Source organism: Xiphophorus maculatus, chromosome 20 (assembly GCF_002775205.1).
Source record: "Xiphophorus maculatus strain JP 163 A chromosome 20, X_maculatus-5.0-male, whole genome shotgun sequence".
Taxonomy (NCBI): domain Eukaryota; kingdom Metazoa; phylum Chordata; class Actinopteri; order Cyprinodontiformes; family Poeciliidae; genus Xiphophorus; species Xiphophorus maculatus.
Window position 1 is genome coordinate 23363844 of NC_036462.1, and position 25887 is coordinate 23389730.

The 25887-nt window shown below is 37.2% G+C and overlaps 1 protein-coding gene across 6 annotated transcripts in view; it reads right to left on the reverse strand.

Annotated features, from left to right (window-relative positions):
• Positions 1 to 6261: 6261 nt before the first annotated feature.
• kif21b (kinesin family member 21B) overlaps positions 6262 to 25887 on the reverse strand; it is a 70509-nt gene continuing 50883 nt past the window's right edge. For 4 of the 6 annotated variants that reach the window (XM_023324952.1, XM_023324950.1, XM_023324951.1 and 1 more), the window contains 8 exons: positions 24931 to 25067; positions 23916 to 24096; positions 23514 to 23678; positions 22433 to 22550; positions 21163 to 21333; positions 16198 to 16397; positions 15293 to 15427; positions 6262 to 13172 (listed from right to left, as the gene is read on the reverse strand). In XM_023324952.1, the coding sequence (XP_023180720.1) occupies positions 15328 to 15427; positions 16198 to 16397; positions 21163 to 21333; positions 22433 to 22550; positions 23514 to 23678; positions 23916 to 24096; positions 24931 to 25067 (1072 nt within the window). In that variant the 3' untranslated portion in view covers positions 6262 to 13172; positions 15293 to 15327. The remainder of the gene's footprint in view (positions 13173 to 15292; positions 15428 to 16197; positions 16398 to 21162; positions 21334 to 22432; positions 22551 to 23513; positions 23679 to 23915; positions 24097 to 24930; positions 25068 to 25887) is intronic. The other 2 variants (XM_023324955.1, XM_023324953.1) reach the window with 1 other exon arrangement.

The window sequence follows — 25887 nt, forward strand, 5'->3', positions numbered from 1 at the left end:
CGAAATTTTGTCAGGATACAAACATAAACCTTAAAGCCGCAGTAGATAACTTTAACTAAAATATGTTTTATACATATTTGATAAAACTGCCATCACAGTATATGGTCAGAAATAACCAATCAGAGGCAAGAGGAAGGACTTAGCGCTGTCAGTCACACTGTCAATGTTAGTCATAGACCCACTGACCAACATATAAGTGACCTGGGGGTGACAGTCAAGGCGTTAATTAATTTCTTTCAATTAACAACTAAGGAATACATTGTGTTAGTCTATCACTTGAAACCCAAACAGAATAAACCGAAGCTACTTGTTGTTGTTGCTGTTGTTGAAAAGTTGAAGTGGTGTGAATAATTTTAACAAGGCACAGTACATGCTCTAGTTTCAACAGCATGATCAATTCATGACATGTTATTTACACAAACCAAGTTGAGGTGAAGCTTGACTGCTACTTTGATGCAACTGTTGAAGGAAGCTGGTTGTCATTTTGAAAAGATGCACATGAAAGCACGACGTTATTGGTTTGGACAGGTGGAGCATTTACAAGCTGGATTTATTCAAATTAAAAATGAAATAAAATAGTCTTCGCATGTCGTCGTGCTGATAAAAAAGGTTGAATGTCTAGATAAGGAGCCTTGCAGGTAGGTAATGTTTCACAGTACTTTTATGGCAAAGGATCAAAGGTCCAATTCTGTGTTCCCTGTCACACCCGCCTTTACAACTCCAAGGTATTTCTGCCTGGAAGAGGGTGTAAATCACAGCGAGGTGAGTGTGTGTCTTGAAAAGTCTTTGTCTGGCTGGATTCTTAAAGCTGCCTTCCTAACACCTGTGCACCTTCATTTTAAAGCATTCCAGAGTGCGTGGGTGCTTCCTGTTCACCAGCATGGTTGAGCTCGCCTTCTACCCCGCTGTGGCGCTGATCTACTTCTTTGGAGTGATGAAAGCCTCGAAGGAGGACAAGGTGGAGCTGAATGACGGGGCGTCGATGAACGTGTTCTGCCTGTTTGTGTTGGCGCAGCCCTTGTGTCTGGTGTTTGGAGGATACACCGGCATGGCCACCTACCTCCTCACAGCTTTGGTGTCCTACAACTTCCTGCCCTGGAGAGAGACAACAAAGAGGGACGTGAAAAAGAAGAAGAAATGAGCACAAGAGAAGAAGAGATGCAGAACAGATTGCATGTGGAAGAATACATGAATGAGAACAAATGTAATTTGGCTGAGCACTTCAGTGCCATTTGCTTCTATTGATAATAGTTTAGACTTTTAATTTTCTCCCATGTATTCTGGGGCAACAGCCAAGGAATTATGTCCAGTTGCTTTTGACACAAATGCTTTACACATGAAGAGATTCTCTTTATGTGATGTATTGAAACCTCTATTAAACCTCTTGGGGGTTTAGAGTGGATAGGAGGCGAGATGTGATGCAACAGTAGGCTGCAGCTGACACGGTGTTGCGTTTACAAAGTGTCAAAGATGGATGCTGATCCTTCTCTCTTATCTTTCATGAATCCTTTTTGCTTTGACAGCTGTACTACAAATGTATTTGGGGGCCTTGGTAAATAAATGCTGGACATAAATGTTAATGAAAAGCTACAAACCTCATGAATTTTCACAGATGTGAATAATTGTTCTGCTCATTTGTGAACTGTTTTTTCACAATATGTTGAAATAAACAAAAACTTAATGGCCGTGGGAGATACAGAGGTCTACTCATCATCAATATGAATTTCATGTTAATTTTGTCATTTTAAACCCTTTTTTTCAATAGGCCAATATAACAACATACAACAAGTATTTGCATTTATTTACAATTTTTCTTAATTCTTTATATTGAGTCTCAGCATGATACAACCATCACTATGCTTGACAGCTGGTGCAGCATTCCTAAATAAGCCTCACATTTACTACTATAATCATACTATTTGTCATTGGGACCAAATTACTCAAATTAATCTTTGTTTTGTCTCATCATAAAACTTTTTTTTGATGTTTGGATCGTCTCCACTAATTTCGGTGGATAAAGGAGGTTTTGGGAAGAGCTCTGCCCTCAACACCATTGAAAACTCATGCTCTATGAATAAAAGCTAGGTGTCATTAGAAAAAAAAAAACATTTTAAATCCATTTCTAATCAAAATAGTTGTCAAATATCCCATATTATTAGAATTATCCCACTGCTCATTGATGCCATCAAAAAAAAAAAATCAGATTGTTATTTATTCCAACACAAGCTGGAATTTATCAATATTTTTGAGGCTCTATGTAAATGCGGTAATTCAAATGTCAGATAAGAAATTACTTACATTTTCAGTGTAAGAGTAGGATTTAAAATCTTTGTATTGCTTGCATGCAAAACATCTGCTTTCTTTCAGATATACTCAGTTCTCCATCAAATCTGTGTTCGCCTGCTCAGATTTTATGCTTCTTGCACACATATTTTCTCCTTCTGCTTGCTTTCCTCTCTTTGTGCAAAAAAAATTAGACTATATGTACATTAAAGAAAATCCAAAATAACTTCAAGCAATTCTTGTTTATAAAAATTATGGCTGTTAGTTGCTATGCAATCACTCAACCAGAAAACATGTGAGTGAATGCACACATCTGACTGAAACAGCTTGCTTGGTTTGGCCATCTGATTATGATTCATTCTTGTAGGTTTCCTAAATTCAAAAGATTGTGAAAATGAATAGCTTCAGAGAATTACAGTGCATGTGTGAATATAATCAGTATACGTAGCAGACAAACCTTTGAGTTAAAATAAATTTGTTGGGACTGATTGGTCGCTCATTGTAATTAAAGCATCTTGGGGCAACAAATTGACCAAACACGACACAGTAAGTTGCTGGCTTTGAGTTGCTGTGAGTCTTGCGACTTTTGCATGGTCTCATCTCTAAAACTAAACTAAACTAATTCAACAACTAAAAACAAACACTAATTCTTCTGCTTTTGACTGTTGTATTAGTTAAGTCTGCAATGACTCAGTGCCACTAATTATCATTTTTACTTCAGGAAACTTCTCCTAAAGTGACAGATGGCTCATTTGATCAAATATTTAACATATTCTACACACTGTCAGGAAAAAAAAATTAATTATTCTCAAAGACAAAAAAAAAAAACAACAACATGTGGGGTTTTTAAATTATCCTCCTGTGTTCATGAATGACAGTGTAAGCCTCTGATGTGGTTAAGTCTGGTAACACAGAGAGGGTTGTGTGTGCAAACCCAGACTCAAAGAGCGAGTGCATAATGAGATTAAACTGCTATTTGCTCTGCAGTCATTTTGTTCAGAAGTTGTACAGATGCTTGCTGAGGCTCAGTAGGAGGTTGTTTTTTTTTTTTTTTTTTTGAGGCATTGTTTATTATTTTGCTCCGTATTGAAATCCTCTGTGAATTCAAGTCATACAGTCAGGATGTAAACGAGTTATTTCTCTCAGAAGGATGCTAATTTGTTTGCCTAATAAAGTTAGGTTTATTATTTAAAATAAAGGCGGTGGCTTTAAGCATCAGTGACTCCAGATTTATTGCAGTTGCTTTCAGAAATATTTACACCTCTTGTACACAATCTGTTACATATTAAGAAAAATGGCGCTTTTAAGCAATATTCACAATTTTTGAGACGGAGTAGGATTTGCACATATGTCAGTATGGTGTGACATGCAGTCAACAAAGTGATAACAATAAAGAGAGCATGCCATAAAGTCTTAAAATTTAGTTTCAGACAAAGAGAAAATGGTACATACTGTATACCCTAGAGAGATTTGTCATCCTTCTCTTGCTGAAGGATGACGAATCTTCATTCTACTATACACCATGACAGAGTTTCAGCTAATAGCTCTTGTGCAAAGGTACTATTTTTATGCCTGTCAAATTGTGCCACCATTGACATTTATTACTGATGCAACTTAAGAAATGGGAACAAATTATGTATTGTTGTGACAGCCTCATAGAAACAAAATGACTAAAGACAATTTAAACAGAATCTGCTTGCAAAGTTGTGATTTATGTGCAAAAAAAACAGAAAGCTTTTTTCAGAAAATAGTACAGACAATAAGGAGAAGTCATTAAAGCCTCACATGAAAATAATTATGGGTTTTAGTCAGTTGGACTGATGTAATATCAAGTTAACTGTATGCATTACCTAATTTAACCTTTTAAAATATGTTAGAATGCCAACTTAAGAGAGAGAAAACCTAAAAATAATCCATTCTCTTTGCTTGGGAAAATGTGTCTAGCTCGCCTATGTAGATTGTTAAATCAGCTTAATAAAAATATAAAATCTTAAATTAACCCTCTGCAGCTATTTTTGTTAAATCCAATATAGCCGACAGACAAAAAAGCCTGCCAACCGACCCTGTCCCTCCTACTGTAGACGACTCTTGCAGGTAAAAAAAATATTGTGACATCAGATAACACCTAAAGAACAATACTACTGATGTATTTTTCAAATGACAACTTTGTATTTGGAGAAAATTACAATTGATCACCTAAAAAAAAATTAAATATTTTTTTTTTACAAAAAATTTTTCCTACCTTTTTTATGCCTTAAGAAAATTTAAAAAAATTGTAAAAGAAATCCTGACACAAAGGATCATAATTTATGCATGAAAAGGTTAAATCAACTTATTAAAAATGTAAAAATCTTAAGTTAAATCAACAAAAAAAAAAAACATACAATTTTAAGCTACAATCAACTTAATTCAAAGAAGCACAACAGCCTGAGCACACCATCTGCAATGTCAAACATGGTAGTGGCTGCAGCATGCTGTGGGGAGACTTTTCTTCAGCAGGGACATGGAAGCTGCTCAGAGTGGATAGAAAGAAGGAAAGTGGACTTGGGACAGGAGTCAAAGCTTGTCAAATACCTGAAATGCAGCAATGCCACAGGGGAAGAGTGTACAATGTACGGATGCCTCGGTTTTCAACACTGCCATGACAGGTTCAAGTCCTGGCCTGACGCTTGCATTTCCTCTCTCACAACCCACTTTCCTGTCAATTCATTGTCAAGTAAAATCCTCTGGGGCAACAAAAATCCTAAAAAAAAAATACCTATTTGTGCAAGTCTAGACCTAATTCCACTTAAGAATATGTGCCAAGACTTTAAAATTGATTTTGAGGGAATGCTCTCTATTTTTGCAAAGTCAAATTGGTAAAAACAGCAAATCAATAGTAAACAGACAAAACCCAGCTTGGTAAATGCTGTATAGCTGCCCAATTTGTATATGTAAAATTCTGACCTATGTGGAAAAACGACCTAAAAAACAGTTTCAGAAATACTGATGTAAAAATGAACAGGAAGAATGATGGATGTGTTTTTTCCTCTGCGCTAAGAGTAAAGATTTTTGAAGTTACAAGGTGATTGGCATTGTCTGTCAGACACTGATGGATCAGCTTGCACACACAGGGTTAGTGGAACGCCGTGTGTGTGTGTGAGAGAGAGACAGATTCAGATGCATTCAAGTGAATTTTCAGAAGTTTGTTTTTTGGAGGAAGCGGTCGGAGCACATGCAGCTGGGATGTGACTGGCTCTGTGCATGGCTGTTTGTTTGTCACAGGCATCTTCGGATGGGTTTTGCCTCCTCTGAGACGTTAATGGCCATCGTATATCACAGTGCTTGCGTCTCCCATTGTGGTTGAGACAGGCGCAGCCTGACACAAGTTAATGATCAGAGTTTGCAAAGGAAATGAAGATTGATGGGATTTGAGTCTGTATTGCTGCCCCTGAAATAGAAGGAAAAGCACCAGGATGAGAAATAACTCCTATATATACATGACATGTTTCATGGTGGGTTTGTCTGCTTATTCTAAGTGATATAAAAGATAAACACAATTTTGTTATTAGCGGCTTTCATATCAAGTTATGTAAAACACACAGTTATATAATTAAAATAAACCATTTAATCTGATTATAAAGAAATTTATCTCCATCATAAAAATGGCATTACGTATTTCTTTTTTTTTCATAGTTAAAATATTAAATCTTTTACATTAATTATTGGAACACAAAAACCTAGCTTAAAGTCTTCTTGAAAAAAAAATACAGAGCAAAACTGAAATGTTTTCATAAATGTAACCGTACCCTTTCAATTTTCTTTAATTGTTTTCATGCTATTATTTACATTGTTCCTAGTTTTATCCTATAGACGTAATTTTGGTAAAACATCCGACTTTACTTATGTTGGACACTATAAAGTTATACAATACCTGGTTACGAAAAGCAAGAAAAATATATTCAACATGCAAAATTTAAATGTCCAAAAAAACAGAAATTGGTTTGAACTCATTTATTGGATTCTTCATTAAATATTTATTTACATTATTCACAAATAATTGTACATGGCTTCATTACATGCATATTTATCATATATAAAAACTGTACACACATTTACACTACCGAGGGCTCAGTGCGTGCAACAGAAGACACACCTTGCCTCTGAACCTACATTTTTATCCTAAGTGTACATATTTCACATACCGTATATTGTCAGATATTGTGTTAGCATGACACGAGATCCTGGAGGAAATCTACTGAAGCAGCTGTAAGAGAAGATGCGTGTTGAAGTGTGACAGAGTAGCCAAGTGCTCTCTCGATCAAGAGCCTCACATGATGGTGTGTAAACGCCATTCCATCCCCTCAGCAGCCCAAGGCAAAGTCGCAGCCCTTTTCTGCCAGGAAGATAAAGTAAGCAGAAGTACTTACCGGCTTAAAACAGAACTGAAGGACAATCCACAATCCCAAAAAGCACATCAAACTCAGATTCATGAGGTTTGGTGGATGATTGTCAAAGTCCTTAATACACGTTGTTTTTTACAGGCAGTCGGGAGAATTGGCTGAGGCACAACGCCAATGCCAAGAACTTTGTGAAGCTTCAATTTTGTGAAACATTAGATCTTTCTATAACATACAAACACTGGCTACTCATATCACGTTGTTTTTTTATTATTTGTTAGAATATGTCTGGAAGGTTGTATACTATCAATCTTAAATTTAAAATAACTATATCAATAGCAACTCTGTAAGGCAATACACTAAAAAACATAATTGCCTATTTCATCTGGAAATGGGTAATATTAAAGGGATAGTTGGTTTTTGCCAAGTGGGTTTGTTGTTTAGTGGTAGTTGAGTAGTCAGTATATTGCCTTTAGTAGACAACAGTGAGATTAATCTTAGCCTTGAAAACCAGGCTGACGTTATCATGAGAGAATCAAGCTAACACTACCAATAGCAGGCACATTCAAAAGCAGCATTCTGCCATATAAATAGTACTCAAGCTTTGTGGGACATTTTTTTTTTACCTAACAGGGTAGTCCTGATTTTTTACTCATCAGCAAAAGCGCTTTTACTTCTTGTAGAAACATATCATTGTGAGTTTGTTGGAAAATGAGTCGTGAGTAAGTCAGAATGTAGAATGAGCTGATGTTAGCAATTTCCAATAAATAAATTGAAAATGTTAAAATCACTGGACACAGCATCACACAGGATTATCTTATCAGAGAAAAAAAAAGCTTCCTACAATTTCACAGAAGGCCAGCGTTGAGTTTGGTAGAACGTTTCCAGGCAGGCAACTTTCATATTACTGTGAGGTTACATTGTGGATTTGTAGGTTGTCTTAATCAGCTAGATCCGCAGCAACTTGCCAGTCCACTAGGGTCACTGTATATATGGAGCTTTTGTTTTTTGTGTCAGTAACACAAACCATGATCAGCTGAAAAAAACAGCAGCATACTTAGGTTTCTGTGAAGTTGTAGACAAAACATTGTTTCACATTTATATGAAAATGTTCAGTTTAAGTTGTTTAAAATAGCTGAAGTCAGCTAAAACAGTACATCTACATACAGTAGCTTGTTAGTCATACAACACTCAGGATTTACATAATTTTTCTACAAGCTCATGGAGTTATGATATGTAAAGGAGCCATTAGTGATGATAACTCTACAGTACCTCACTTCTACACTCTGGAATTAATCATAATGGATGTTGCTAACGCTAGCACTATTTTTTTAACCTTAGATCTGTGTTGCTATGGAAACTGAAGCAGCTAAATGTTTCTCCAAACAAAACCCACACTTTCCCAGTTTATTCTTAAAACTTTACTAACGGGTACAATGTCTTCTTAAGACCAAAATTCCAGATGTAAAAGATTTATCTATATTTTATATATTTAGATATTTTAGGTCCCACTAAAAGACCTAAAATATCCCACTAAAAGATTTAGTGGGATATTTTAAACAACTCCAGCTCAGTCAGCATAACAATGAAAACAGCAATGTAAACAAGTTTTACACACAAAAGTGTACTCATAACAAATATGCCATCTAAAGTAGAAATATTGGTTATTGACATTTCAGACAATGAAAGAAATACATCTTTACTGAGCCTGTGCAGCATTTAGCTTGATTTCCCCCATGAAAATTTCTCACATTTTCTCCAAACTGTGTCAATCATTCAACCCAACCTTAAAACAAATTAAATATCCCTTTCAGAAGTATTCTGTTTTGGTGTATCTGTATTTGTCCAAACCTTTAAACATAAGTTTTCCGTGCTATTATTAGAAAATGACTGTGCTTCTCCAGACAGTGGAGTTCGTCATGTGTACTGACAATAAATCAGGATACTGAGGTTTACACTGAGCTGGGGGCGACCAGTGTTGGGCATTTAAACAAATAAATGCATGCTGCGTTCAAAGCCGCCTACTACTTACTTCTGACTCATTTTTTAAGACTTGCTGCAGTATGCTCTGGGAGGCTCAACCTGTAAAAGGTTCCAGCAAGTATCTCTTAATGTTTTTCAAAATACGAGCGATTTGGATAAATTTGCATGATCTACCAAGGATGAAATTTTACTTAACAGTTAGATAAATTACATTACAATGTTTCTTTCATCAATTCCCAAGCTTTTTTCTTCTTGACCAGTCATTTAAGCACTTTGCTTTGCGGTTTGCAGCTAGTGAGGTAGACTGTTCCACTGCATACTGATGTTTTTTTTCCTCATTCCTATATTTTAAGATATTTCCAGCATTCTTGAGAAGTTGCCTATTTTGTATTGCCTGAATCAGAAAGCAACATTTAGCAAGATTAGTATACATTCCTGATTGCGCAGTAGACAGTTTAACATGTGGTTTGTGGTCATTTACTGACAACTGAACTTGAATATCAAGACACAACTAAGAAAAAGAAGATAAAGTCTCCTGAGCATCTATAAAGTTGTGTTATGCCCTAAAATGGGATTAAAAAGCTAATCTGAAAGCAAGGACTACCTTTTATTTCCTTTTTCCATTACATAATATTTCCTAGAACTAATATGATTACTTACTTCTAAACCTAAACAGGTGTGCTTTTTTTAGGACAATGTCTGCATTTTTTAATAAGGTAAGATAAAAACATGGCTTCATCTACATCTAGAAAACAGGGTGTAAAGTGTTTGCAGCAAGTTTGTTTTCCAAAGTGCTCGTAAATCCTAAATTGCAGAGATCAATCTGAGACCAACTGATCTGAAAGAAGTCAGTTGAACTCAAATTCATTGCTACAATGCTTAAAAAAAATCATATGGTACAATTATTTACACATCAAGTAATGGGATGGTGCTGAATAGTTTGAAGTGTCAGAGCTTGGGGTCAACAGAAAACAGTAAAAGGTGCATCTCAATAGCTTAGAATATCTTCAAAAAGCTCTTTTTGTAACAATTTTTAAAAGTAAAACTCTTGATATATCGTTCTGTGAATCTGTTATGAACTTTGCTTTAGAACCATGTTGAAGCTACACTTATCTCTGTTGCTTGTTGACCTTTTCTTCTTTTTTCTTTTTACTCAATCCTCCATTACTGATGCAGCACTCTGTAAACAGCCAGTTCCTTTAAAAATGACCTGTTAGGGCTTAAGGTCCTTACTGAGGCTGTCCATGACTGTCTGCTGGACAACTCTCAAATATGCAGTCATATGACCATAACGGTTTTAAATTAATCATTTTTTTAAATTATTGGCTTTAAAATAAAAATGTCTAATTTTCTGACAAGGTTTTTTTTATTTTTCATTTCCAGGTCACTTTCAGTTAAGATCTCTGTTCAAATAGTTCTGCACCAAAGTATATTAATGGGTGAAAAAAGTGTGGGAGAAAAAAATCCACACCATATTCAAAAGATTGAGGCAAGTGTACAATCACCAAAATTAATAGATAAACCTGTAACAAAGCCATAGAGTACACAAGTTTCACCTCTCAATAATATTTAAATCTATTCAGATGCACCACGTAAACTCTTTGCATGGTCTGAGTAACTCTTATACTTGGCATGCTGTTCAGAGTCCAGGAAAAATAACCATGTCAATGGTAATAAATAATCACTTAGATCAGCAACATACAGACAATTAAGCCCCCCACTGAACAGCAATGTTTGCAGAGGTTAAATCAACCAATCAGCACAACTGACATTACAAACCCTTTAGCAAATGTACAAGCGATGGGCAACAGATTATCTAAAGCCGTGGAACTACAAAGCCTCTAAAAAGAACAAGCAGAAGTCTAAAAGAGCAAGAAAAAGAAAGAGATAACCTTGTATATTCACTACTATCACTCTGAGCCTGGTGTGATGGTGAGCAGGGTCAGTTAGGCTAATTAGCACAGAGAAATGCAGTGAAGGGCTCAACAGGTTCATGGTCAAGGTTTCCTACTCTTTTGCTCTGTGGAAGTTCATTACCCTGCTAATGACCACATTATGTACCAGTCACTTCAGCTTTACAGGACAGCTACTTACATATTTTACATACTGTACACATTTTAAAGATGTCATTATGGTAAAAAAAAACAACAAAAAAAAAACAAACAATATACATCAGTGCACATTTTCAAGGCATTCAGTTTTGGCCAGTTTGGGAAGGTGCCGTGTAAAACTGGCACAGTACATAGATAAGAAGTAAAGGGCATCAAATGGAAAAGTGAAACATGGAAAATGAGTATTTCACAAAGTGGTATGAAACACTGACAGTACCATTTCTGTTCAAAATAATAATATTCTCACAAACAAGGCATTTGGTTGGTAGAAAAAGCTAGTTCGCAGGGTCACATTATGACTAAAGTTTGAAATAATCCTTCCACATATACCTGAGTTTCTAATCATAACAAAATATTATTCAAGACGACGCTTTATTAGAATAATCATGTTTTATCCCCTAAGCAGAACACTACAACCAAGAAAATTGCTTTTGGCAAGTTTAAGCAGCTTCAGATTCATGTTGGACACATGAAGCAGCAGCAGGACGTTTAACAGGAAACTTGTTTTTTCTACTTTCTTCTCCTCTGAACTCAGTTTTCTGATCCAAGCATCACTCGTAAGTTAACTACGTACTCTTCGACTCTGGGTCTTCTGCGAGGAAAAGTGCACCAAATGAGCAAAACATGGTTTTTCAAAACAGATATTGCTAAGCAGAACATGACCAGCAGACATAAACTGCTTTTTTTTTTTTTTTTATCAAGCAGTAAGACATCTGAGTATCAGGAAGCTTGAAGTTTGTCCCAGCTTATTTTTTTCTTTTTTTTTTGATGGGGTGTTAAGCAAAAGGTAGGTAATGGAATTATGTGGAGCTATTTTCAGTATTAGAAGGTGTCAGGCAACCAAAAGGCAATGGAGGCGACTTTTAGAGCATGCTGCAGCGCCTAGGAGTGTATGTCTCTGTGTTATTATGGAGACTCTAAATCAACACAGTGAAAGATGCCAAGACGCATCAAACAAGATGGATAGCCGAAACATCCTCTCAGACTGTTTATTTATCCGTGGCATGTGCATATGTGCGTGTTGCCCACACGCCTAATCTGCCACATAAACAGATTTGTACATCAGTGCACAGGCGCAGGAAGTTTATTCCTGCTTGAAAGTGTAGCAGCTAAATGGTGGGTGGAAGAAAACTAGGAATCAAAAAAAAAAGGAGGGGAAAGAAAAGAATCCCTCTCAGTGATGACCTACTTTCACACAAGAAATCTTGCCTGAAAAGCAGCTGGAAGAGCCGAGCTCTAATTAAATTGGCTTCTGGGAGAAGTTTAGAAGCTGGAAAAAGGTGGACTCCAAAGTAAGGTCAGTGTGAAGCGCAACCTTAAAAAGGAAAGAGACAGAAAGTGTTGGAGTGGGCGCTTGAATGATAAATGGCAAAAACGGCACCCGTGCTGCAGGTTGACAGCATTACAATCCAACATTTTGGCCGCAGTGCAATACCTGCCACACATCTCCGTGAGGAGTGCTCATATTGTCAGCAAACTGCACGTCTTTTTCTTACTTTGGCTGCAGTTAGCCTTTTACAGAACGGATAATGAGATTCAGTAAGGTCCTGCTGGACCGACACTACCTCCATATCTGTTCTGCAACCAGACGGTGTGATTGCCAGGGGGCCCACACAGGACACATCCATACAGCGATAGTGATTAAATGAATGACTTAGAGACATAAAGCACCAAGTGTTTCCACACAAAGACCTGTAAAAATGTTTTTTTTTTTCTAGCCATCTCAGGTCAGAGTTTAAAACGAGTGAGGTAGAAAAACAATAAATTAGAAATTATAATAACAAAAACACAAACATGATAAACAACCAGTCATACAGCTGCTCAAACTGGATACCAATTAGTGGTAGTCTGTAATTTTCCAGTGACATTTGAGCAGTAGTCCACCGATCCACTGCCATGACCATTTAACACGATTATTCAATGTGCTCAGTATCTAAGCAGCCACAATGTTTTTGAGACAATCCCTAATACTGCAGTCCAGCAGATACATGAGCAGATTCATCTCTCACTGCCTGAAACCTTGGTGAAAGAACAGAAGGACACTTTCATTTAGTAACCGGCTGCAGGTGGTTGTTTTCATGTCAGGTGAGAAATTGTTTGCTTGGCGGATGCTTCACCAGGCTGACAACATTTATCTCCAAGTAGCACCACAGCAGAATGGCACTTTGAAAGTTGGCAGTAAAATAAAAAAAAAAGAAAACAAAAATTCTGAAAGGCATATTTTTTGACTTCCCGGTCCTCCGTTTTTCTGCATGATCCACACCTTGATTGCCTTGGAAACTGCGACTGAGGCGTCACATTGTGTCGCTGGAAGCGGCTGCTGTTGCAGCAAGATGGCTGACAGAGGATACACAGTCACTTTGCTTCTCACCTCTTCCTCCACACCTTTGACAGCCAGATCTTCACTGTCTTGTCGCTGGGGAGGAAGAGAGAGAGAGGAGGGACGATGAGCGAAGTAATAAACGCAAGGAGAGCACAACAAATGGAGGAAAAATAACAGAAGATAAATCAGGCAGTCCTGCCTTCCACAACAACTGGTGTGCATCGGACAAATTAGAAAGACGCATATCTCAAAGTGCACTTCACTAATGTACTGTACATGCTCAACACACACATAATTAAAAAAACATTTTTCACAAAGGCAGTGACTCTTCACTGAAAAGCTAGCCTGCATCGTCATGAAAACTCAAACAACAGAGCATAGTATCATTCTCACATACACGTCCACCATCTTCTCTTAAATCAGATAAAGTCTGTCATTAGTTCTTTTGGAGAAGCTTGAACTCAGTAACACAATGAACTTTAAGAGAGAACAGTTCATCCATGTCATAATTAAATGCCCTCTACATGGCAGTGAATGCAAACTTGAAAAACTTGAAATCAAACTTTAGCTAATTTGCAAAAATATATGCCTCTCTGTTCACTTTAAACCAAACAATATAGACTTTTGGTTTATAACTGGATTCTGTCCAGTTCTCCTCATGCAAGAACCTTCTGCTGGTCTGCATCTGAAAGTTTCTCCAAAACGGCAACAAAGATGCCGCCCTATGTTTGACAGTTCTATCAGCTAGCATGTGGGAGCAGAAGGGGAACATTAACTTCCAGATTAACTGAAAACCTGGGCTGCTGTCACCCTGGATTTGTCCAGGAAGCTTTGTTCGATTTTGCAACTTTCATAAGTTCATTTAGTTTGGTTCCCTTTCACACTGCAGTGTTCAAACCAGATCCAGCACCTGGACATCATGCCGTTACAACAGCTGCTCATTGGGGCGCCATCACAAAACTTTGTCTGATGCGAGCAGCAGGTGAGGCAGTGAGGTATTGAGAATGTTGCTCTGTGTATGAGAGATCAATGCAGCAGCAGTAAAAAAAAAAAAAAAAAAAAGACCGTGGGGAGTGAGAGACTACAGCGTGCTGCTGGGGTTACACAGATGATGAGTGCACTGTTCCCCATCTCCTTGCCCGCAGTGCCTGCATGGCGCTCTGTACAAGTCTGCAAGGGTCCAATTCATGAAATGTTATTAACAACCACAAGCAACTCAAATTTTTGTGACTGCATATGCCATGTGAACACAAATCTATCCAAGAGGAAAGGGGAAAATGGTAGGAGTGATTGATTCCAGCAATATTTTGATCTGCTGCCTTTAAATTTCTACCCGACACCAACTCATTACTTTGCTAAAAGTTGAGTATGAAACAGAATGATACATACACAGCATATAAACAATTATTCGTGTACATGCAACTGGCATGTGCATAAAGATTTGACTCTTTAAAGGTTCAGTGATGCCCATCACCATGAGGGCCACTGGCACTAAAATATGGCAAAACAACACCGATAAGCAGAGCTTTCAGAGGCACTGTGATTCAAAAATAAAATTGTGCCAAGTGGTGTCCAGTTGACTCCATTTATTGTATTGAAATTTATAGTAACTAATACTAATAGCAAAGAGTTCCGATTTTTTTTATTCTCACTGTATTTATTTTGTTTGTTCTTATTTTAATCAATCTTTTTTTTATTAGTATTGAAATGAAGTTTATATTTAACTACAACTACAATTTGATAATATTGCAGTTCACAGAAATATGTATCTGATTTTGATTATCTGTTTTGCCTGTTAAATTGTAAAATAAATTTTTAGAGTCAAAGTTTGGAGCATGATCAGACCCATCAATAGTATCAACATTTCTACAAAGTAAAATATGTCAAAGTCTTATTATTGCCCGATCATGCAAAACTTTCCCTATAAAAGTTTTTGGAACAAACTGGATTGAGATTGTTATTCCCTGTTGCCCTTGATGTCTCAAGTGACCAACAAAACATAGCTACAAAAAGTAAAACAAAAGATTCTTTAAAGCCAAACAGAGAAGGATTTTGAAAGAAACCAAAAACGAAAAGAGCACAAAATGAAAAACAGGGCAGAAACACAAAGAAAAAGAATTAAAAGGGTGGATTTTAGGTACAAAGGTGAAGAAATTTCAAAGTTGGGGAATTACAAACAACAGGAAGAAAAGAATGATCGGCTAAGAGAATACCAGAGGAAAGGAGGTTCGGTGTGCAGAGGACACAATCAGGGGAGACTGGTGGCTCGGCCCTTGATGGCCAGGACCCGACGAGGAAGACATGGGGTCAAGCCTGGCACATAGTTCCACAACTTCACCCTGCAGTCACTGGGGTCCATGGGAGGAGGAGAAGTACAAGGAGGCGAGAGGAGAAAAGCAAAGTGTGGAGTTCCAAGACAGGAAATAGTTGGTCGTAGTGAGGATGACGATGGAGCAAGAGAACAACAGGAAATGATTAATAAAGTTTAAGATGTGATGAAAGAAGACAGCAAGGAGAAGACCCAGGCAGCTAAACCAGCACCATCTTTGTTTCACGCTATTGTGAAATCAAAGCTCAACACTCTCAGCAACTCTGGGCTGAACTGCTTATTAGCTCTTGAAATGATTCAGTCTTCCACAGAAAGATTACCTTTTAGGTAAAGGGCAATCTTTTTACTTCTGATCTTAACATTTTATATTGAGGAAAATTTGAACTTTATGTCATTTGGCATTTGTAACTCCAAAGCTCTCATTAAATCATTTCCAGAAGACTTCAATAAAGGACTACCTACAAATCATTTTACATGCATGAACAAGCTGGAAACAAGAAAATACAGGTTGAGGGTCATTTCTAACATAAAGTCCCTTGCAAAAGTAATCACTAGTTTACATTTAGTGACATTACAACAGCAAACTTGAAGCTCATTTTGGAATCTTGGTTTGTAATGTTGCCCTTATCCCCCACAAAAATATATATATATATTATTATTAAAGCTTGAACTGTGTGGCTATATGATGGGTAAAAAGTGAAAAACATTCAATAGCTGTTAACATATTTGCAAGAAACTGTATAGAGCTGTAATAGGACACAGTTTGTCCATATATTTCTTTAAACATACCTGGAGGCTGTAAAGATATGCCTGGAGTTGGTGCATATGGCATTAATGGGGCTGTCATGACCTCTGACCTCTCCTATGGGCGTAAAGTTTTCCACATTCCACACCTTGAGCATGCCACCCCGACAGGCGCTCAGCAACATGGGCCGGCCGGGTACATAGGCCAGAGCGCACACCCAGTCCTTGTGGGCATTCGGGATTTGCTGTGAAGTCAGAGCAGACCTGCATTAGGAGCCGAATAAAAAAAATATATCTGACATTTAATTCAATAATCTAGCAGCAGACACTCGACTTTTGTGTTGCTGCATTCTTTAAATAACAGCAGATACACATACATGTTCTGTGTTTCATTTATAATGGAGCAAAAATGAATTATCTTGGGAACAACACCATATTCCTTGAATTAAAAGTGCACTTCATTGTTGCTAGGCAACATAAAAGTACAAGTTTTTAGAGACCGTTTTTAGACTGTGCTACAGCTATTCTTAGACTGTGTCTATTCACTGTGTGTTTTACAATGGCTTCAAACAGAATTCATAAGCAAGGAATGATCTGTTCACATCAACATGAAGGTCTGTTCTGCAGCAATGGGTGATGAAGGTGGGGACCCATGAAGCTTGGAGTCATTTATTCTCAGGGTGAGCCAAAAGCATTTTAGTTTTACTTGACAATACAATTCATGAGGGTTTGTACAAGTTAAATCTTTGCCCTCAAATGGTCTTTGCCATTTTATTTCGTAGGCTATGTTTTTGCTCTGAGAAAATCCAAGAGTGCCACAGGAGCATCAAACAAAACGCCTCTGATTGGATATTGAGTTTTTTAACACAAGACTGTGATAAATCACTGCAGAGGTAAGATGTCAAACAAAATCAGTTCACCCTTTTCCCCTAAAACACGGAGCAAACACAGAGAGAGCAATTTAAATTTTATGCAGGGCTTTATTAAACTTTTATGACTCGTTCAGTTTGGGTTTTAATGTTGTTCTATAATTGCATTCATCTCAGCCACCAGGGCTGCACATTAAGGTAGTTTGGAGCAGAAGAACACACACTGAGGAAAACGGCTTTTCTAAATTAATCCCCTTCTTTTTTTTGCATGTCTGTCATCTGTCACTGCTGATTTCATACATGTGTTTTATTTGCTTTTAATGAAAATACACCTAAAAGATTTTCAGAATCTGTCATGGTTGAGACTTGTGCAACAGATGTAATTTATTTTCCTGTTTAGTTTGAACCCACTATATGCACGTAGATGCAAAGACATGCTTTTTCTAATTTTAAAAACAAAAAAAAGTATAAAACACTGTATAGTTAGATCATCTTAATGCAGCACCTTCCTTGCCTGAACTGCAGGTAAAGATACATTTCACAAGAGCATGAACTATAGATTAAGTACAAAACAAAACTAATTCTATCTTTAGCCCTCTATGGCATGACTTTTTATTTTTGTGGGGAAGAAATATTTTCCTGCATTCTTTGGGAGCTTGGTGGTCCCTAATTACATGTCAATCATAAAATCGGACTCTGACACCTCCTGGAACCAGATTTGGGTTTGTTGCCTCAGGGTAACATTGGTCTAGAACACCAAGATTGTCTACACTGATTATGAGAAATGAAATACAAATCAAACAAAAACTATATTCATAAAAGAACTATTTTTTGGACAAAAATATGTCAAAAATCATGCCCCCCAAAAAATAAAATAAAGGAGCAATGTGAGGTACAGCTATGTGGTTTGTTGCCTGAGGGCAACGCCATGCCATAGAGGGTTAGGCAACAGCACACTTAATGTATTTTACACACATAATCCCAATATATATTTACTTTACACGATTGAATGAAAAAGTGCATGAAATGTTACCAAATGCATACTATTGTTATTATTTTGTTTTTACTTTGAGCAGATCTGTGGCTGGTGCAAATGCAATACTTCCCTCCATTTCTGCAGAAGACATGGTGGTTGCAGCATCATGCTATGGGGATGTTTTTCTGTCTAACTGGGTAACTAGTCCATATAGGGGGTACGAGGACAATAGCCAAATACAAAGAATTTATTTAATAAGATGATAGAATGCATTAGAAATGGGCTGCACAGTTTGTATTAGGATATCACACAAAATATCCAAAATCTTTGATTGTAACAATAAAATGGGACGTGAATAGTTTTTGCTGCACATTAATTCATTTATTTAACTAGATTCTATTTAAAGAATTTTAAAACTTGTGTGAAAGTTAAAACTTGCCAACTATCAATTGTTGGCAAGGGGGGAAAGCATATGTGGTGCATGATTATTGATAAACGAAAATGTTGAGAAACTGCAGAACGACCTAAACAAGACGACTTGATAAATCCACATTAACACTCTCTGTTATAGCTTTACACATAAAGGTGAAAGTCTGTCAAATCTTTTAAACACTTTACAGCGAATAATACCACACAGCAATAACAACAGTTACATAAACACTTATTACTCGGCAAAGCCGCATGCACACTGTAAGCTGTTTGGGAAGGCAATATTGGAACATTCATCATGTCGGGTAGTGTGGGATCCACTAGACTGCAGTCTTGAGTAATTATAAGAATATTACTTCACATATTCCTTGAGGAAAAGAACAACAGAGGCTTCTTTTTATGGTGCTGGACAAGGCATAGCAGCTCCCAGTAATAATCCTGAAGAAGGCAGAGTTTCACAGTCCACTGTAATATGTTACGTTATTATACCCAAAGCCACAATTTGATCCCATTACATAATTATACAGAGATCGCTGAGTCGGGAAAGCTGTAAAATGGATGGTGTTGGCTGCTTCACAAATGTGGTTAAGGTCATATGCTACAGTCCGCAGCAAAGAGAGAGCTGATTTAATTTCAGCTTTGGAAAGAAATAATTATGTCCTGTGATTTGGCTTTGTCTGTTTGAATAAACAAAAGGCAAAACAGAAGTTATGCAAAACAAACTGGGAAAGTGATGTGCATGCAAATGAGTAAACCACATCCGCCCACAAGCTGTACGATTATGCATTATTAACAAACGCAGACAGCGGAGGATACACAGGAGACGGTGGAGAATCACAGGAACAAAGACACGCTCCTCCACCACTACCTGTAGCTGAGGTGTGAGCGGGCTCTAAGCTCCCTGCTGTTGACACGCCACTTTCCTGCCACATTACACATGACAACACACACTGCTGGCTACCTCTACACTGCGGGTAAAAGGGACATGAAGGGAGCACTCGGGTAGCAGGAAGCTGGCCACCAGCTGAGCTTGCAACTGGCTGCTCAGTTCTTTATTGTTATTACAAAGACCGTTTAAATAAGAGCTAAATCATTTTTAGGACTGTCTGCATAGAAAGCCTGTCTCTGAATATCCAAACTGGACAACGACCAAGAAAACAAATTATGCATTTCATGTCTTCTCTTATCAAACACATTTTTGAAATACGCAACAGTTTTACAAGTAGCAGGTTTAACAAGTCAGCTGATGGTATTATTATTTACTTTTCTAATGACGTTTTGTAAATCTTTTAAAATCATAAAAACGAGAAACATCTGGCAAGACAAAAAACAACAAAAACTTGTCTTTCAGGGCCTTTTTTATCATATATTGGTAACAGTAATAAGCAAACAATGTTAAAAGATGTAGTTAGCTTAACTTCAGTATGGTAAATTTAAAGTAATTAAAGTTATACCAATAAACATTTTATTTGTAGTATATTCTTCATTCTGATGTTTAGTTTTTCTCTATAGTAAAATACCACCTTTTATAAATACATGTTTATTATGGTATGATAAACTAACGTCCAACTTGCTCTTCACTCAAAGAGTAAAACAAATTTATAATTAATAGCAAAAGAAAAATTCTCATCTGAACATTTAAGAATTTAACATGAAAAATGTTTTCTTTGATTTATTTAAGCTAATAATCGATAATCTTAATTATTAATGATACACCTACAGTTTATTTATAACATACACAGCGACATATCCTTGTAATTATGTCACAAAATAGACGAGTGAACAATCGGTTATAATTCAAACAGTGAAATATCTTTTTTTTCACATTAGCGCCCTCCAATCACTGCTTTCTGAGGTTGTGGTTTAGCTCAGTAGGATAAAGCAACTACTTTGAAAGTGTTGCCTAACATTTTTATTTCATTCCTGCCTATCACAGACACTTCAAATTATTTGTACTTCACAGCTAGAGGCTAACCTAGAAGGTGTTTATTAGCATGATAAAAAATAATACCAGCAAGTACAACTCAAACAAAAATGGAGAAATTTCATCTATTATATCTATATATGCATGTTTACTCATCCTAAGATACAGAAATTATGCATTGCTGTCACCACATGCAGATAATCTCTGAGCAGCTTGCAGGGACTTAAACTATAAATGGGTAAATATGTCTAAGCTTTCAACCTAAATGATGTGGTGCAGAGTTTTACAGAGTCTTGCTAGTCAGGAAGATGAAGCACAGTTGTAATACTTAAAGAGTTGCTCCACTGATCAGGAGCTTATGCTTAGGTAGTGATGCAGTTCTTCACTATTATAACTAATAAGGGAGATCTTACTGCAGCTACATACCTTGTTAGCACTTTAATTGCAAAACACACTGTATGGAGCAGGCTGGACATTGCCCTGTAATTATGAGGGTCAAAAGATCAGGATTTAATTGCAATTCAAGACTTACTCATTGTTCAACTTGCAGACTCATGCCATGTTTTATCAAGAAAGTACTCCTCTAACTCCGATGTGTGAATTATTATCCACGTGATAATAAGACATCCCTCCCGCTGTTAACTCAACTTAGTGAACCTCTCAGTGTCAACAGGAGACAATACACTAGGATCATGTAGATTTCTGTTCAAGAATCACTTGGCAGCTGTTGACATGTATTAAACATGACAAATACATGTTTTGGGTTCCTCACACATGTGCTACACTCCTCATACATGCAAAACAACACAAACCTGTGTGAGCTCCTGCTGCTCCAGCTCCCACTTCTTGATACCGTTGTCTCGCGAGCCGCTGAACAGCACGTCTCCCTGCACGGCCAAACATTCAATGCCGTCATAGTGCGGAGGCTCAAAGTTATGAGCGGGACCCACATTACCCAGAGTTCCTTCTGCCACATCAAATATCTCAAGAGAAAAAGAGAAACAAGCATTATTTTGTGCACTTAGATTGTTAATACAGTATCTTTCAAAATTACAGCTTTCATACCACCCATTTCAAATTTTGTCACCGTACAACCACAAACTACAAAACAAGTGTGTGTCCCTATTGCCTCTATTCAGCCTTCATACTCTAATAGGGTTCGTTAAACAACATTGCTGAATAAACAGCTTTATGGAGACCACAGACAGGTCATGGATAAAGCTGTGAAAATGTTTTAATAGGGTTATGTTAGAAAAAAATGTTGTACCATTGAAAACCGCTAGGACACTAATGCTAACTCTGGAGGAGCTGCAAAGATCCATAGCTCAGGTGAGAAAAATCTAAGTGTGATAACTATTAGTTTTATTCTAATTCTAACTTTATTTCTTATGACTTGAAATTAAGTCATAACAAGTCTTGGTTAAAAAGAAGGTGCTCTGGTCAGATAAAAAAAACAAACTTTTCAGTCAATACATATCAAAACATTCCAAATTACCCTGAACATACCAAGGTCAAACATGATGGGATACTTTTCTTCAGCAGGAAATAGGGTGGCTGGTCAGAGTTGATGGGACAATAAGTAGAGCTAAATACAGGGAAATCCTGGAGGAAAATCTAGTGGGGACTGCAACAGATGTCAAACTGAGGTGGACGTTTCCATTCCAGCAAGACAGCCATAAATATACTGCCAGAGGTAACTGAATGGTTCAGATCAAAATATATTTGTCTTTAAATGGCCCTGTCAATGGCCTGATCAAATACGAACTAACATTCTGTGACAAGACCTGAAAACTGATGTTCACAAATGCTCTCCATAGCAACATACCTCAAAAGTTAACTGGCTATAATTGCAGCAAATTAATTCAGTTCCGAGTCTTGACTAACATAGCTTAATACAAATGAAAGCCACAATGTTTTTATGTACAAAGAAAACAACTCGCATCCTTTTTTCTACTTCCTAATTAATAAAATCCAAATAAAATTTGTTTTATAATTTGTGATTGCAAAGTGACAAAATGTAAGAAAAGTCAAGAGTGTATGAATACTTCTCCAGAGTACTGTATTTATACTTGTGAGCTGTACCTTGACGTAATGGTCTTTGGAGCCAGTGATGACCTGGTCTTTGCCCAGCAGAGACTGTCCCACTGTCAGACACATGACAGAACCGATGTGACCTGAGAGTTTGCCTGTTGCCTGCATCCTGCACAAAGAGACATCCACACTTGGGAGATGGAACAAAGGTCTGTGAAATTCATTACAAAAATGAAATCTGATTTTCAAACTGTCTGTGTCACCAAATGAAGACACCTTCCCTCTCTTGCGTAAAGTTGAACTATTATGACACACTGATGCCTCCGGCAGAGAGTGAAGAAATGCCTAATTTGTTCATTTTTCATTTCTTGGGGGGTTTCTTATGCATCATTAAATACCTTGGAGCCCCTCAGCGTGAACTGTCTGCTCCAATCTGTTGATCACTTATCTTTTAAGGCATAAAAAAACCTCAAGAAAATGAGGCCTTACTAAAAAATGTCAAAAACTGATTGTAGAAAACACTGACTGGATTCTAACACATTTTGAGATGTCTGTACTTTTCCCATGTTAAATGGATAAGTGACAGACAGAGGGATAGATGAAAGAAAAATATACAAATGGATGGATGACAAAATAATCAGATAGATGATGGACAGACAAGCAAAGGGAAGGACAAATGGCGAACATTGGATAGACAGACAAACCGACAGATGGACGGACAGGTGGACAAAATGACTGATGGGTAAATTTTGGACAAAATGACAGGTGAATTATGGGTGGATTGGCAGCATAATGATATAGTTAATATTGGATAAAAAGATGGATCATAGACAGATAAATTGACAAAACAATTGGAAGAATGCTATACAAACAAATTGACAGAAAAATTGACAGATCTGTGAATTTTGGGTGAATTGATAGATGAGAGTTGGAGAAAGTGATTGATGGATGGTTGCTCAAACAAATGTGAATTTTGGACAAACTAACATTACCAACTTGTTGATCAAAATCTCTCTTTTTTAATAAACTTATCATAAACATAAAGACCGATAGATAAACAGTGGATATCTAAGTGACCGATTACCTACATAAGTAACCAAAGAAGAAAAATGCTGCGTTATTACAAATGTACCTGTTAAGGTCCCACATCCGAACAATATTTCCAGCAGCAGCATAGAGCACAGATCCTAATGGGTTGAGCGCTATCTGGTTGATCTGACACTCGCCCTGAGCAAAGGTGATTGTCCGGGTGGTTGTGCCAGCGCACGCGTCTCCTGTAACTACCTGCCCTGATGACCTGTCAGAGGGTAAAGAGAGATCAAGCAGTGTAAAAGAAAAAGAAAAAAAAAAGATCAAAGTAAGATGCAGCCGCCGTCATTTTCTCTAAAAGCACTTCAGTTTAATTTGTCACTTTAATGCAACCTGAAGCACATCGCTGAAGGGGAAAAAGAGCATATTTGTACATCATCTTTTACTGAAATGTTTCATCAATCTCAAAATGGTGCCATCTGGTTGATTTGGGAAACAAGCTTACGTGAGTGTGCGTATGCACTTTGCAGAGTCACGGATGTCCCACACCTTGATGTATGAGGTGGAGACGCTGAAGACCAGACCAGAAGAGGGACAATATTTTACCGACACCACGTTGTTTGGGTGCCCTTTGAGGGTGGCAATCTCCTGACCTGTGACTAGATTCCACATCTTACAGGTGCGATCTGAAGACGAAAAGAGGAAAAGTTGGATTAGGATCCAAGGTTTTCTTCTAAATCTACAATACAATTCACTTTCTGTCTGCACACCCACTCTTCTGTGACATTTCATTCAGCTCTTCATTGTACGGCTGGAATAAAACAGAATAACTTTGGTGTTTTGTATAATCTGTAACATATTGGTGTTGGTTTTAATGCTGCAAATATTACACATGCAGCAGCTGCTAATCTCACTGACTCCTTAATATCAACAGCTTGCATTAAACTCTATTCAATGTGCATTGCAAAACATCATAATGCTAATATTATTTAAATCGCATTTTTTTCATATTTGACATTAAATATGGATTAATGCCACTTTATGGGTGATCACAGGGGACTTAATTTAGTACAATAGTGGAAAACAGAGCAGAAGCAAAAAGTGTGTTACAAAAACTGTGCACAAACCAGAAGGACAACGGCAAGCTGGAGAGAATTTGGAAGCAAAGTTCATTCAACTCATTGTTTCAAGAGCCGCAGCGCACAAACGTGTCCATGATTATACCTGTTGCATTCCTTATGTTGAGCCAATGGTGAGTCAGAGACATTATAGAAAGTGCAATATGGGATTGTTTTATAAAATATTTGCAGTTTATATTATTTTTGTTTTGTTAAAATTGGTTATGCAGTGTAAAACCCACATAATGTGGCATTTTCCTTCTACAAACAGGAACAGATTTTGGTTTCAAATCACTACCAAATGCAGTGATAACATTAGTAATATCGTATTATAATTATTTTAAGGTGACCTATTTGTGTTTTTTCAACTATGCATGCCTCTGTTAGTCTGTGTGTGTGTACCTTTAGATCCAGTGAAAAGCAGCTCATCTGTAGCGTCCACACACAGAACCGGCTTCGAGTGGCCCTCGGCAACAGAGACACACTGGAGGGGTGCTGTCCGACCCCCCTTTACACCTCCAATGGGATTGATCACACCCCTATGGGTCAAAAAAACACAGAAACACCATCAGTTTCTAATCAGTTTAAAGGAGAATGGTCAAATGCGTGTTTTTTTTAGATCAAAAGTGGATGCACAATAAAATAAACAAGCTCGCAGTGAGCATGCACACAACAAACACAAGAAACGTTTCTGTAACCAACAAGAAGCCAGGTTATGCTTGAACTAATTCCCCTAAGAAATAACTATGATAAGTATTGTTCAGTACTATTTTATTACATTTCGAGAACAAACCACAAATTATTTTGCTTGGGCATGAAAGACCAGTACAATGTAGTGCATAATTGCAGAGTACAAAACAAGAAGTGGTTTTTACATGTCTTTATTTTTTTTTTACAAATACAAATCTGAAAAGAGTGGTAGATATTGGTATTCAACCCCCTTTAATGCACTGAACTAAAATCCACTGCAACGAGATGCTTTTATAAGATGTCACCTAATTAGTGGCAGAACTGCAAAATCTACCAAGACATGGATATTCATCTACGCTGAGAAACCGTACAAAGAGACAATCGAATAAGACCATGGTAACTCTGGAGGAGCCACTCTTCTTCAATCAATACAGGGAAGCCATTCATACATAAGGAAAACACAGGGCAATTCTGGAAGAAAACCTATTAGAACATATGAAAATTTTATGACTGGGGTAAAGGTTCAGCCTCAGAGGACGCAGTGCTATTATTGTTCAATAAAAGTCCAGTCCTACAGCCATGTGTTTTGTTGTCAAAAACTTCAAATTTGTTCAACTTTTCTATTGCTGGATCTTTTTTTTTCTGCAAAGTTGGTAGCGGAATAACACA